Below are 13,135 nucleotides of genomic sequence, written 5' to 3' on the forward strand. Positions count from 1 at the left end.
TCACAACAATTTACAAGTGCTGTGGCTCACCTGGATTACCAGGTCTTTTTCCAGGGAGCTGCAGGAAAGGTGTCGCAAAAACACTACAGCATAAAGTGTGGCATAAATCCAAAATGTTTTTCAGCGTAACTAGTAAAAATAACCACCAAGACTGATCTAAACATAACCTACAAAAACTGCTCTAAGTAGCCAGATACGACAGGCTTCAAGGCTGATACTAAACAAAACTTAATAGGACAAAACCAGCTGTACCAAAACAAGGTAACATGCAAGCGACTCCACTGACAGAGAGTAAGGACAAGTAGACACACTACGTAGGTAATCTCCAAGTCTAATACAAGACTAGGTTCAGGCACACAGTCAACAGCACGTGGATGCCTCACGTAAGCCGTGAAGGGTCCCCCTCTCACACACAAACTTCACAGTGAACATATGCAGCCGACTCTTTTGGCTGGATTCATGAACTCAATGAGACTTTCAAATGTAGTGTTACCAGTTTCCTAAGAACAGCAAACTGGGTTCCATTTCTCAGAATATTTTGTAGTTTGAAATAAATTAGCTACTCCAAGCCTGGTCCAGATTCCATGTTTCGAATGAAGCCAGTGAAATCGGGGAACTCAACGGATCTCTGTAATGGATTTACCATCTTAGTTAGTAGTTCTTTGCTAGAAACTTCCAGCTAGTCCTTGAGATATAAATTCCTGAATGTTTCAAAGGCTTCGAGCTGGTGTGCTTCACTGACTTCGTAAATGAGAGCTTTGAGACACAATCAGTCTAGGTGAAGAGCTGGGATCATTAATTTTTGAAGGCTTTGTAGCTTAGCGTGACAACGCCTTTAGTAAATGTTGGGAGAGGGTAATTGAAAAAGAGTAATATGGAAACTGAGTAGGAATGTAAATGTGGTAATCCAGAGTTATAGGATGAGTCATAGTTTAACAACCAAAATGGGAAAAACCCCAGACATCTTCAGAGTACCCTTGGTCCCTGCTTGCCTGAGGAGCAGACAAATATTTTTAATCCTCACAACAGGCATGCAGCCGCTTGGCTGTTTGGTCAGGGTCTGGGTCTACTCCCCTCACACTCACCCTTTTAAATAAGCAAGTGGTAGGCACTAACTGTGATGGCCTAATGCAATCTGGGCGCTGGAGTCCTGATTTGCTTCCATTTACCTAATAACATAGGCTGATTTGGTGGCTAAAGGCTGGGGTCTAAAAACAGTGTCTAGACTGACATAAAGTGAGGTAGCTACTCTGAGTATAGTGAGGAATGAAACCAAGAGAAGGGGGGGGGAGGAATCCGCAGAGTAAGGCTGTCGTGTGCTAAGATGAGGAGGGAGGGAGGGCGTGAGGGAAGTCTTCTCTCAAGAGAGAAGTTGAGAGCAGGCCTTCCTGTGGGCTGGGAATGAAAGAGGCAGCCTTGGCGCTGATTTGTAGTAGCCATGAAATCCCAGGTAATAGGGAGAAGTTAGGACTGTCTGCTCTCTGAAATCCTTCTAATGCTACAAATGAAAGAGCTGCCTGCATTAATTCACTGTAAGTGAAGGGAGGTCGGCCTTTGGTTTAGTCGGGTCACGGATACAATGAAGAGCAGGGCGAGCGAGACAAGCTCGGGCTTTCTGAGAGCTGTCGAGCACTTCTTCACTTTAATCACACATCACGAGCACAGAAACACACGCAACTACACACGTGTCCATACTGATGCACACAAGACACATGGCTACTCACAGACAGGCAACCTTCATCACAAAGGCCAACACATCCTCAGATATCCACAGGAACAAGTATACACATGTAAATACTGCCAAGCATGCTTGTTAGTTCTAAAATCCTAGTAATGTGGGCATAGGCTGATGTTGGTTCAAGAGCGTGAGTTCTTACCAGATTTTCAGTATAACCACACAGCATGCATCAGAATACAATTAGTCTCAGTGCAAATCATTTTCAATGTCTCGCCTGAAGAACCTATCATGAATCTGGACGCCCTCTGTATACGACACACTAACAACGCTGTCAAGGAAAGGCTGACTTTGACAGTCTGACATATTGGCATCTTCTAAAGACATGCAACAATCTGAGGAGTGTGGCGCGGCGCCCTTATTTAGGGTCCTTTAGTTGAGCTGCCTAAAAAGTGCTAATGCTTGAGATTGAACAATATCTAAAATAAATTAATGCTAAGTCGCATAAATAAAGTCATGAGAATATATTTCCTGAAAGTATTTGGAAAAAACACACACACACACGTTTTGCAGAGCAGCCCTGAACCTTCTTATGATGGAACACCCACTTATGTGTTTTGTAGTTTTCGACATGCTAAGCAAAAATTCATAGGGAGGTTTGGCTTTCTCAAACATTGACAGGCACTTGGCCTGCTTTCTAGCTGGTGATGGTAAGGGAGTTGACATGCTTTGAGAGTAAGGAAGCCAGGGGTGATTATTCTCAAAATATTTTAAAGTTAGGGTGAAGAGCCAAAATAGGACTGAGCATGAGCTCACTCGAGACTCCAGGGACACGTGGAAAATGTGAATGTGCATTTTTGCTGAGAAGCAAGGGGCTATAGACTAGCTTTGTGTAACTGGTGCTCTGCGTCAGTCATGCAATCTGCCCCTCCAATTCTTTGTAAACATTTTTTTTAAGTTTACTTTTTTACATCCAACTTGGTGCCTCACTCATTCTAACATACTAGGAACCTGCATTGTACTCTTAGTCCATCCCTGCAAAAAACACATACTTAACTTCAAATGTTCCAAGCAGAATCTCAGAGTAGGATGATAAATTAATGGTGGTGTCACTTTCAACAACACGGGCAGACATTTTTCAGATATGTTTAACAGTAGCAAAGAGTCAAATTAACAACTGCGTTTGTACAGAAAGATTCACCTTAGGTACACCCAAAACAATGTGTCAAGATCATGAGCACAGAATTGCTATATCCAAACGTGCTGGTCGGCAGACGTCATATTATGGCGGGATTTTTGCAGTTGGAAATTTAGGTTGAAAACAGAACAATGAGGAGTGTCAGAATGTAGTGTGCAGTCAAAATTCATGTACCCACAAACCTTTGTTGTGGGTATTCACACGCTGTAAACAAACATCTACTCTAAAAAAGCTTTGATATATGCTTTCCCATGGTTTAAAGGTCACCAAATGACACCCAAATTAGATTTTCTTTTTATTTGAAGGCAACATATTCCTGATGGAAAAGAAAAAAGTTCGATCTGTAAATGCACTGATCCTCTTTGGGTTGCATTTCCAGCTTGCTGTTGTTGAAGGCAAGTACTGATGGAAGGTTCTTTGGGAGTGCACCAGTTGAATTACTCAGGTTAGAGATGGAAATATTACTCTTAAATACACGTACAGTTAACTAGAATGGTTATTCTTGCTGAAGCTTCACTCAATAGAGCATGGGTCACAACCACCCGGATCTTTCACTTGATCAAGGGTTTTGCCTCAGGATCTGAAGAATGGTCTTCATCAGGCACCCACCGATAGGTCCTTTCGCAACAAATCTGTTAATGCTGGGGAAATATATAATAATAAAAATACACAAAAGGAGAGCACTGGGAGTGTTGCTAGCCCACACCGCCTCCCTAAAGAAATCTATATAATCACTAAAGGTGTGGGGTAGTAGGGAACCGAAAGTAAGACTGGGTCAGTCTTAAATCGGTGTTGGTTAGGTGGCTTTGGATCCTAACGCGGGGGAATCATTGTTGGAGAATATCCAGACAGGGGGGGTGCTGTGTAGTCCCACAGGGGAAGGGGGAGTCTCCCTTACGGACTAGGTGGTCTCACACACATAATAGTGTCATGCTTCATCATATGACCACCTAGCCCCACCCAAGCAAGATGATACTGCTTGGGCGGACTCAACCTCTTGGTTAAAAGAACCGGAGGGAGTACTGAAATTAAACTTACTGGATAGTTACTTAGATCCAGCTGAGGTGAGTAATAAAATTACCAAGCATGTCACTGATAGTTGCTGCTAGTTTTAATATAGGTGCATGCTGGTAAGACTAAAAGCAAGGGGAAAAGGCTCGTTGGAGAGTAATGTCTCCTGGAGTCTAAAATAAAAAATGGATGACCAACATGTTTCTGCCCTCACTAGGTGCTGGTAGGTCAGGGGCATTCGTCAGGGTCGGAGCACACGCAATAAGTTGGAGACATTACTCTCCAACAAGCCTTTTCCCCTTGCTTTTAGTCTTACCAGCATGCACCTATATTAAAACTAGCAGCAACTATCAGTGACATGCTTGGTAATTTTATTACTCACCTCAGCTGGATCTAAGTAACTATCCAGTAAGTTTAATTTCAGTACTCCCTCCGGTTCTTTTAACCAAGAGGTTGAGTCCGCCCAAGCAGTATCATCTTGCTTGGGTGGGGCTAGGTGGTCATATGATGAAGCATGACACTATTATGTGTGTGAGACCACCTAGTCCGTAAGGGAGACTCCCCCTTCCCCTGTGGGACTACACAGCACCCCCCCTGTCTGGATATTCTCCAACAATGATTCCCCCGCGTTAGGATCCAAAGCCACCTAACCAACACCGATTTAAGACTGACCCAGTCTTACTTTCGGTTCCCTACTACCCCACACCTTTAGTGATTATATAAATATATAATAATAACCATGTGTAAGACAGAAACGGATGACAAAAACTCATTCCTTCACAATCATGTAAACATGTGGTTAAGAAAATGAAGAAAATAATTATCTTAAATATGTTCCAGGAACTGATTTGTTAGCAATAAAACATACAAATATTTTAAGGGATGCACAGTGACTGCTCCTGATGCAATATCAACATTTTATCTGAAGGAGGGCAAATGCCATCACTACGTTATTCATTTTTTTGTTTAATTCTTTTTATTAAAACGTTGCCCAGTACAGTGCATTAAAAACAAATTACATTCACCGAATATACCTTGGTCAGAAATGATAGTTTGCAGAGGTGAAGTCGTGTCTGAATTGAAGACCAAATCATGTAAAAAGAACCCTATTAAAATCATAAATATCGAACATTAACAGGTCTCAGGAACCCCCAAGTAAGATTGACACCTGCTCCGATCTATCCCCCTGCCTATCTCCAGGTTACTTCCTCACAATCCTCTATAAGAACCCCAGTGTGACCATATCTTGTCAAATTTCTGGAGGCACCCCCAGCTCTGATAGACCACCGGTTCCGCATGATGGCACCAGTCCATGTTTTCCTCCCAGGATGAGCGTCCGGTGGCCTGGATGCTCCCAAAGTTTGAGCTATGTCTCTTTTGGCTACCCCGCTGCCAGCACCAGCCATGTCTTCTGATGTCTTGACCAAGTCTTCTGCCATTTTATGTGTAACACCCCCCACTGGGCCTCCCAGGGGATAGTAAGTCCCATGATTTGGGCCATGATATGGATCACTTTTCCCCAAAACTGTTGGATTACGGGGCAGTCCCATAGGATGTGAAAAAATGTCCCCACCCTACCACACCCTCTTCTACACAGGTCAGAATCAGGAGGGATCTGGAAAAATGGGACCTATGGAGGATTCTCAGTTGGATGAGGCGGAATCTAGCACGGATTGCTATATCCCTAGGGCTCTTGGGGGCTTTCTGCCAATCGTCATCCTCTATCCTGCCTTTGTCGCCCTCCCATGACTCGCAAAGAGAATGCCAGGGGTAGGGGGAGTTATTCATTAATTTCCTGTAGATTAGGGAGATATCTTTCTCAAGCATAGGGTCCAGTAGTAAACAGTCCTCTAATGGGGTGGATTTAGAAGTTGGCCCCCCGCATGAAGATACCTCTTGAGCGCATGGCCCAAATGGATATATTTGAAACTTCCGGAGGCCCCTATTTCATACTCCTTCTGTAGGTCCTCTGGAGGAATTAACACCCCACCACTCCAGATTTCCCCAACACTGTCTATACCAAGTAATCACCATCTACGGAAACCCGTCAGAGTACGAAGCTCATTTAGTTGGTCATTATACCATGCGTCACTAATTTTTTTATGATAAGGACAACACAAGTTAAAATACATGCCCAATGTGGAAAATGTCATGAAATGGAATACAAAGGGAGTGGCACAATAAACATTCAACAGTTTTAGATAGGTTGGTAGGTATGGTGCTACTTAAGCATCGATTGTTGCTGAAGATGTTTTGCCTATGAATAAGTACTGTATAACTTTTTGTTTAAAAGATCAATTTTATGTCACACTTTATAATAATTGCCTTTGTCTTTGCAATACAATGATTTACTAAGGGTATCTGCCCCACACACAGTCGACATGAGTAAGTGTAGAGGAGAAGTAATCCTTGTGGAAATCTGCAACTTGAGTAGATTTACTTAATTACTCCTGGAAAATCTCATGCATGGCACAGTCTTTGTTTCTTTTGATCATTTTAGCTAGAAACATTATTTTGAAGAATTTTTCAAACTATACAGCAGATGGTGGCTTTTGTGGCAGATGTAAAAACTCCATAATTCTGTGTGATTGCCCAATTCCAATAGCCCTCTGTATAGTTAAGAGACTTTGAGAGTAGTAAAGCGTAGGCTTTCTAATGTCAGGTCATGTCAATAGTAGAGTCATAACAGTGAGGCAGCACCTTCCATTGTAATCTACTAGACAGAAACATTGGCAATTAAAAGTTTCAAATGATCCTTTGCAAGTCTCTGCAAGAGGATTTTTACCCTTGAATCAAGGCACATGTGAGCATTAAGATGTACGATTTCTTGAAAAGAAAGCAGTGTTTTGCCTTCAAAAGTTCAACATTAAAGCTCATGGCAATCTACTTATTGGAGAGAGTCCCAAGGGTGAGTTCTGAAACAATATGTACATCTTCTGCTGGCTTATTCTCCATTCTTCTGTGATCATTATGTTCTGCAGGGCTAGGTACACTCTGTCTTGAGCAGTGAGTGGCGCATTCTCACGCCCGGGGAAGCAGTGTACCACAGTGCCCTTGGCTGATGATTTTCTAGGCAGACTGTAGTCCACGGCTGGGTTTTGTTGTGGATCGTTGTCTTCTGGAGAGCCAAGTGACTTCTACACAGAGGTATGTGGACTGGTATGATGGGTAATGGGATAATTCCCGATAGGCTAGTGCCTCTGAAAGGCTGGAATTGCTGGACAAGACACAACTAAGAGGGCAGCTATGACTTTACCAGCATTCTAACTTTACAGAAAAATCATCATTTCAGGACTCCTTTTGGTTTCCCTACAGACCAGTGAGCCTCTTCATATTGAGGGCTAGTGTTGGTAAATCAGAGTGAATTCACACAAACATTACCCATCTACTCTCCATTTCACCACCCATGCAAGTGCATCCTTTCTTTCTTCCCGTCCACTTCCAGCCCATCACCCAGGCCCTCCTTCCCTTTTGGTGTGTCTACAGACAGGCCTTCAGCAAAAACAGCCACTGACATAATGCCTTGTCTCTTTCCCTCCCTTGTCTGTGCAGTTGGCGAGATTCCCCTGGACATGCGACTAGGGGGCAGCCCTCTAGTGTCAGAGGAGCTCATGAACCTGGGTGAGAGCTTTACGCAGACCAATGACCCCTCACTGAAGCTCTTCCAATGTGCTGTGTGCAACAAGTTCACCAGTGACAACCTTGATCTGCTGGGCCTACACATGGGCGTGGAACGGGGCCTACCTGAGGATGAGTGGAAGGCTGTGGTGGGCGATGCCTATCAATGCAAACTCTGTCGATACAATACCCAGCTGAAGGCTAACTTCCAGCTCCATTGCAAGACTGACAAGCATGTCCAGAAGTTCCAACTGGTCGCACACATAAAGGAGGGTGGCAAAGCTAATGAGTGGCGGCTCAAGTGTGTGGCCATTGGCAACCCCGTGCACCTCAAGTGCAATGCATGTGACTACTACACCAACAGCCTGGAGAAGCTGAGGCTGCATACTGCCAACTCCCGACATGAGGCAAGCTTGAAGCTTTACAAGGTAAGGCACCATGATATTGCTTGATTTTACACTGGTAGATATCACCTCTGCATATAATGTGCTTATAATAAATGTTTTGAACTAGACAGTGCCATGTGTCTGATTTCTATCCTTCCTTCTAGCGAAAAGCAGGTAGTAATGCAGATGACCTTAGTTGACTTCGGAACACTGTTTGTCCAAAGGTGTCGGGCATTTTAGCTGCGTTCAGAGGAGCTTTAGGTTGGCCTGTCTGAAGCTATGAAATTGTTGCTTCGGTATCCTGGGTGCGAATTATATTTCCGGGGAAAGTCGATCCACAAGGCCTTTTGTTTGATCTCATCAATGTCTCCTTGAGCTCATTAATGCAGCCGTAATTTATTAGAAATCAGAAATCCATGCAGATGTTCTAGATATACAAGAAATGACTTGTACACATTATCCAGGAACACTATATAAGAGGAAAACCCCCTTCTGCTGGTAGAAGTGTAGATTGAGGGATGGTAGCATATCTATGAGCATTAAGTCAGATCTGAGAGAAGCGAACCTGCTGGGGTACTCTTTGGGAACTGATGGAGTGGCATATCTGAGGATTGTAACTTTCAGAATGCTTCTGTGATGTTTCATGTTTCTCCAAAGTTTGGGCTACTAAAAAGCACCTCAACAACACCTAAGATAAAATGAACACATACTTAAGGAACCAGTGGCTTCGTTTTGTTGCTGAGGCTTAAGAGTTAATCATTACAAATTATTGGCCATAAAGGCACAAGATTATGTAGAATTAAGGAATCCTTGCCTAATTGGAATAATACAAAGTAGAGCACATATTATTTGAAGATTGGCTTTTGGTCAACCTGTTAAGCTAGTAGGTTAAACCCCTCTGAAGGCTGTGAGAATAAGCTCATTGGCTGAAGCATGTTGGCATTTCCTAGTCCATTTTAATCATAGGCACAGTGTGTACCTTTGCTGCATGCATCTTACTTTGTATTTTAAACGCAGAGGTAGTGTGATTTTTGTGTATCCAAGTCCAATCTATATAGTGAACAAATACTTTGTATCAACCAAATCATTCAAATATATGGACATAGCAATTGTATATATGTTTGCTTCATGGATACAGAATAAAATATCTATTTTGTGATTTTTATTTCATTCTGGTTGTAGGTGAAGAAAGCAGATACTCAATAGTGTTAAGTGGTCAAACAATATGCATTTTGCATTAACATTGGGAAAGGTACACTTTAATAATAAGTCACATGATGCTAATATTTTGCAAGACAAAAGCACATTTTGTGACAAAGAGTGTCAGAAGAGTGGTTCCTGGTTTTCATAGCAAGATTGTATCATTTAACCCATTGGAACATTTTGGGGTTCACCTCGGGGGAATATCGGATGGGTGATTAATGATACCTGAGGAAAAGTGGCATTTCTGGGGAGGTGAAAGCTGGTGGAATGTGGCTTCTCTAGGTGTGGGCGATTAAAATCCAATGTGCAAGAATACCCTCGTGCGTACTGAGTTTGAACTTAAGGAGCGTAGTATCTCTGGGGTGCTTGGTGACAGGAAGACAATGGTTTTGCTGGGCATTAAAGGTAAAGTATGAGGCAAGAGAGCAGCTCTGGCGACTAGGGAGACCTCAGGTAAGGCGCCATCTCTAATGATACTGTAATAATATTAATATCTTGTTTTATGTCGCACTTCATACCATGGTTTTGTGTCTGAAAGCGCTGCAACAAAAAAAAATAATGTTGCAATATGTTATTTAACACTGGATGATAACCAGAACAAACAACCATGCACTAAAACGAGCAAAAGTTAAAGCATAATCCCTTTCAGCATCTCTGTAGTCAAGCTGGTAAAATCAACTGTTCTGGAAGCTGCAGCGTGAGCATAACAATTGCAACCCTTAGTTTAGATGCACCAGTATGATACCCATGGGTGACATTTCTGTGGAATAACCATGGAGGAGTTTTTGTTTTAATAGTATTATGGAATTATAAAGAGGGCAATCTAGCCACAAAGCTATCGAGCACTGCATGAGAAAGGCTGGGTTTAAGAGGTGAACAAATAGGTTGGTGCAGGTTGCTTCTTTTGATGCCTGATAGTGGCATGATTAGTCACATACTTGTGGATGAGATGCTCCTTGAAGGGATGTGTTCAGTTTTCTCAGAAGCGGAGGAAGGGTAGAGCTTGTCAGATATGCGTCGGATGGAATTCCACATATTGAGTGCACAGCGTAAAAGCCATGTCTTCTGGTCTTTTTCTCCATGAAGCTTCTTCTCTACTTGATCCTGGTGACATTGCTTCTGTGTGCACTGTGAAGACCACCGCAGATCTTGATAGTGTTTACTCGGTACAGTGGAGTAATGCAGCATGGTTTGAAGAGGATGCAGGGGCATGAAGGAGCCAATGAAGTCCTCTGAACATAAGAGTGGTCCAGACATAAGTCTTTGGTTCCTTGATAATTCAGGCTACACCATGAAGACTGCTCATCAGGGAGTCAAGCGGGAATCTGTGATGCTCGCAAACAAACAGGAATTTGTAAGAATACCTGTGCTTTGACGGCTGTTCTGAAGTCCAATTCTGTTAGAAATGCCTCCGCTCTGATGAACGGAATAGCTGGTGCCAGTCTGTCTGTGTCTTCTTTGTGATGTGTGTTTTGAAGCTGAGATTCTTGTCAAGGTGGAATCCTAGGAATTTGGTGCTTTTGGAAAGTTGAGGAGTGAAGCTTTGAGGTGTAATTCAGAGCCAGTCCTGAACTTGAACTTATTTGCGGCCGCTGACAGTGTGCATGAATTGTTTTTGTGTGGGTGATCCACAAATACACTCCTACCATTCAAACTTGGATGGTAGACAGAGAGCCCTTGAGGCAGTCAGTGTCCCTGTCCAGTTGCACCTTCAAATAGAGATTATTAAAAGAGTAGCAGTGATATAGTTGCTGTTGCACGTCCACAACAATTACTGCCATGTAGTGTAACCGGTCTTAGCGCTGCTTTTATGAAAAATTTAAAAGGTGCTTCAACCGTATTGCGCCTTGCTCTTAACGGAGTGAACTATAGTGATTGGGAACACATCATGAGGACTGTTCTGTGACAACCGGGATGCAGGGGGTTCAGTTTACCAACTACCAATCAAAAGATCAAATCACACAGTGGATTCTTACATACTACGATCCCTTTATGGATCACATCCCAGATATACAGCCGTGGACACACCCTGCGGAATGAGACTCCCAAATTTTGATGGTATACCCCCACGCATCCTACGGATTTTGAAACTTTTCCACTTGAACGACTAGCCGTATCATTTTATTATGGTAATTAACACAATATTTATCAATATGGAAAAAACCCTAACCATCTTAGAATTGCACCAGGTTAAAGTAGGGGCGAAACATGTTCACTGGGGTGACTGAAGATTAGTGTATTTGTGAATAAAAATGCTTTGCTTTAACACATATAACTGTATTATGTTTTTACTAAGTACACACATCCTACTATAGGCCTTTTTCAATTTCTACAAGTTATCTAATGAGCGACCTATGTATTATCTTGTGGACAATAGACAGAAGAGTTACTGGTGGGTCTCCGTAAACTGTTGACACACCTTCAGATGCAGCACGACATCACCCATATGTTGATGTAGCTTGACATTTTTGAAATTTAGAAGTGCACCAAGGTTTCCATATGGATATTGAAGATCACTTGAGATAAGATGAAGCTTAGGGTCTACCACAGGTTATGGCGATATCTTCTCATCTCGGGGGAGGGGAGGCATAGCTGTGGACAGTGGATGAACTATTAGCAGGGTCACTGCTTTTCTTTAGGTGAGATAGGCCCTCTTCTTCAGTGTGCTCCTAGTGGTACAATAAAAGATCACCTAAGTAGCTTTTGATCATAGGGAGTTGTACAGATGCAAAATGTTGTTTTTCTGGAGCACTGAACTGAAGCATCTGAATCTTGTACATGACTGTGCATAAGTTAATAGAGGTGGTTTAACACTAGTAGGCAGAATTCCATGACAGTGTGGGCTGCTAAAGTCTAGCAGTTCCTCTGTAACTAACACTAGTATCTTCATAGACTGATATCTGGAAGCCCTTGAAATATATAAACCGTAACAAACTAATCTGGCTGTGTCTCTTCTCTGCAGTGGTGTGCTGGCCTATCCTAGCAGCTAAATGACTGACTTTGGACCTGGTAAATTTGGGGTAAAGCAAGCTGTGTAATCCTGGTTAAAGCTTGCCCTAGGTCCGTCCCCCTGTCCGTCCATCATCGGTCAAACTCGTGAGAGCCTGGAAAGAGGCTGAACCCTCTTGTAAGCAGGGCCACTAAAATTATGCAACAGGGGAGGACCAAATTTCGTGACAGTTGACTAAATAATGCAGCAGGAATAGGCAACCTATGCAGGATAATGCAGCACATTTTGTGACAATATTGCAACATTATATTGTCCTTTTTTTTTACACATTTTAACACTGTCTATGCAAAGGTTCCACCTCATTAGTAACAGTTTAACACTAAATAGGAATTGAAAGGTGACCAGTCAACTTTTGAAAAGGGCCTTCCACTACACGTGTTGCCGTGTTTTTAGTAACTTTTGATCCGTTTGAGATAGAAACAATTGTTTTCAGATTATACAGCAGATGATTGATTATGTGGCAAATGCTGAACATCCATAATTATACTAGAAACCCCACAGCCGCAGAATCACTTAAAACCAGAGATGATTATAAAGCACTACATACATATAGACATAAGTCTCCTTCGGACTGCCCTGGTAATCCCGATTGGGACACACATGTATGATTGTGTTTTAGCCTGGAGGCTAACTTTTAACAGCAGGTCACAAGTTCGAATTCTTTCTTACAAGATCAACTCAGCCTTCCATCCTTCCGAAGTTGGTAAACCTCTTAATTACAATGCTTACAAACAGCAAAAGTGCAGACTGGTACGCTATTTAAAACACAAGTTATTGTGCTAAGCTGGAGAGATAGACATTCACGTGTAGATAAATAAATAATGTCAACATATTATAAGACAATAGTTATTACTATGTCCTTCAATCAGAAACGAGAGGCAGAGTAGTAACCCCAAGCTTGTGTTTTGTTGGTAATACTTTTGCAAAATGTTAGCTTTTATGTTGTAAATACAAACTATGTGAAAAATGAAGGATCTAATTAGGCAGATGGAAAATTTAGAGTATTGACTTTTTTCCCCTCGGAGGTGAAGAGG

At 42.4% G+C, this 13,135-nt stretch overlaps 1 protein-coding gene across 2 annotated transcripts in view; it reads left to right on the top strand.

Annotated features, from left to right (window-relative positions):
- ZFHX3 (zinc finger homeobox 3) overlaps window positions 1-13,135 on the top strand; it is a 329,992-nt gene that overhangs the window by 123,322 nt on the left and 193,535 nt on the right. For both annotated transcript variants that reach the window (XM_069216361.1, XM_069216362.1), the window contains exon 3: window positions 7,437-7,930. In XM_069216361.1, coding sequence (XP_069072462.1) covers window positions 7,437-7,930 — 494 coding nt within the window. The remainder of the gene's footprint in view (window positions 1-7,436; window positions 7,931-13,135) is intronic.

The sequence above is a fragment of the Pleurodeles waltl genome, chromosome 12 (genome assembly GCF_031143425.1).
Source record: "Pleurodeles waltl isolate 20211129_DDA chromosome 12, aPleWal1.hap1.20221129, whole genome shotgun sequence".
Taxonomy (NCBI): domain Eukaryota; kingdom Metazoa; phylum Chordata; class Amphibia; order Caudata; family Salamandridae; genus Pleurodeles; species Pleurodeles waltl.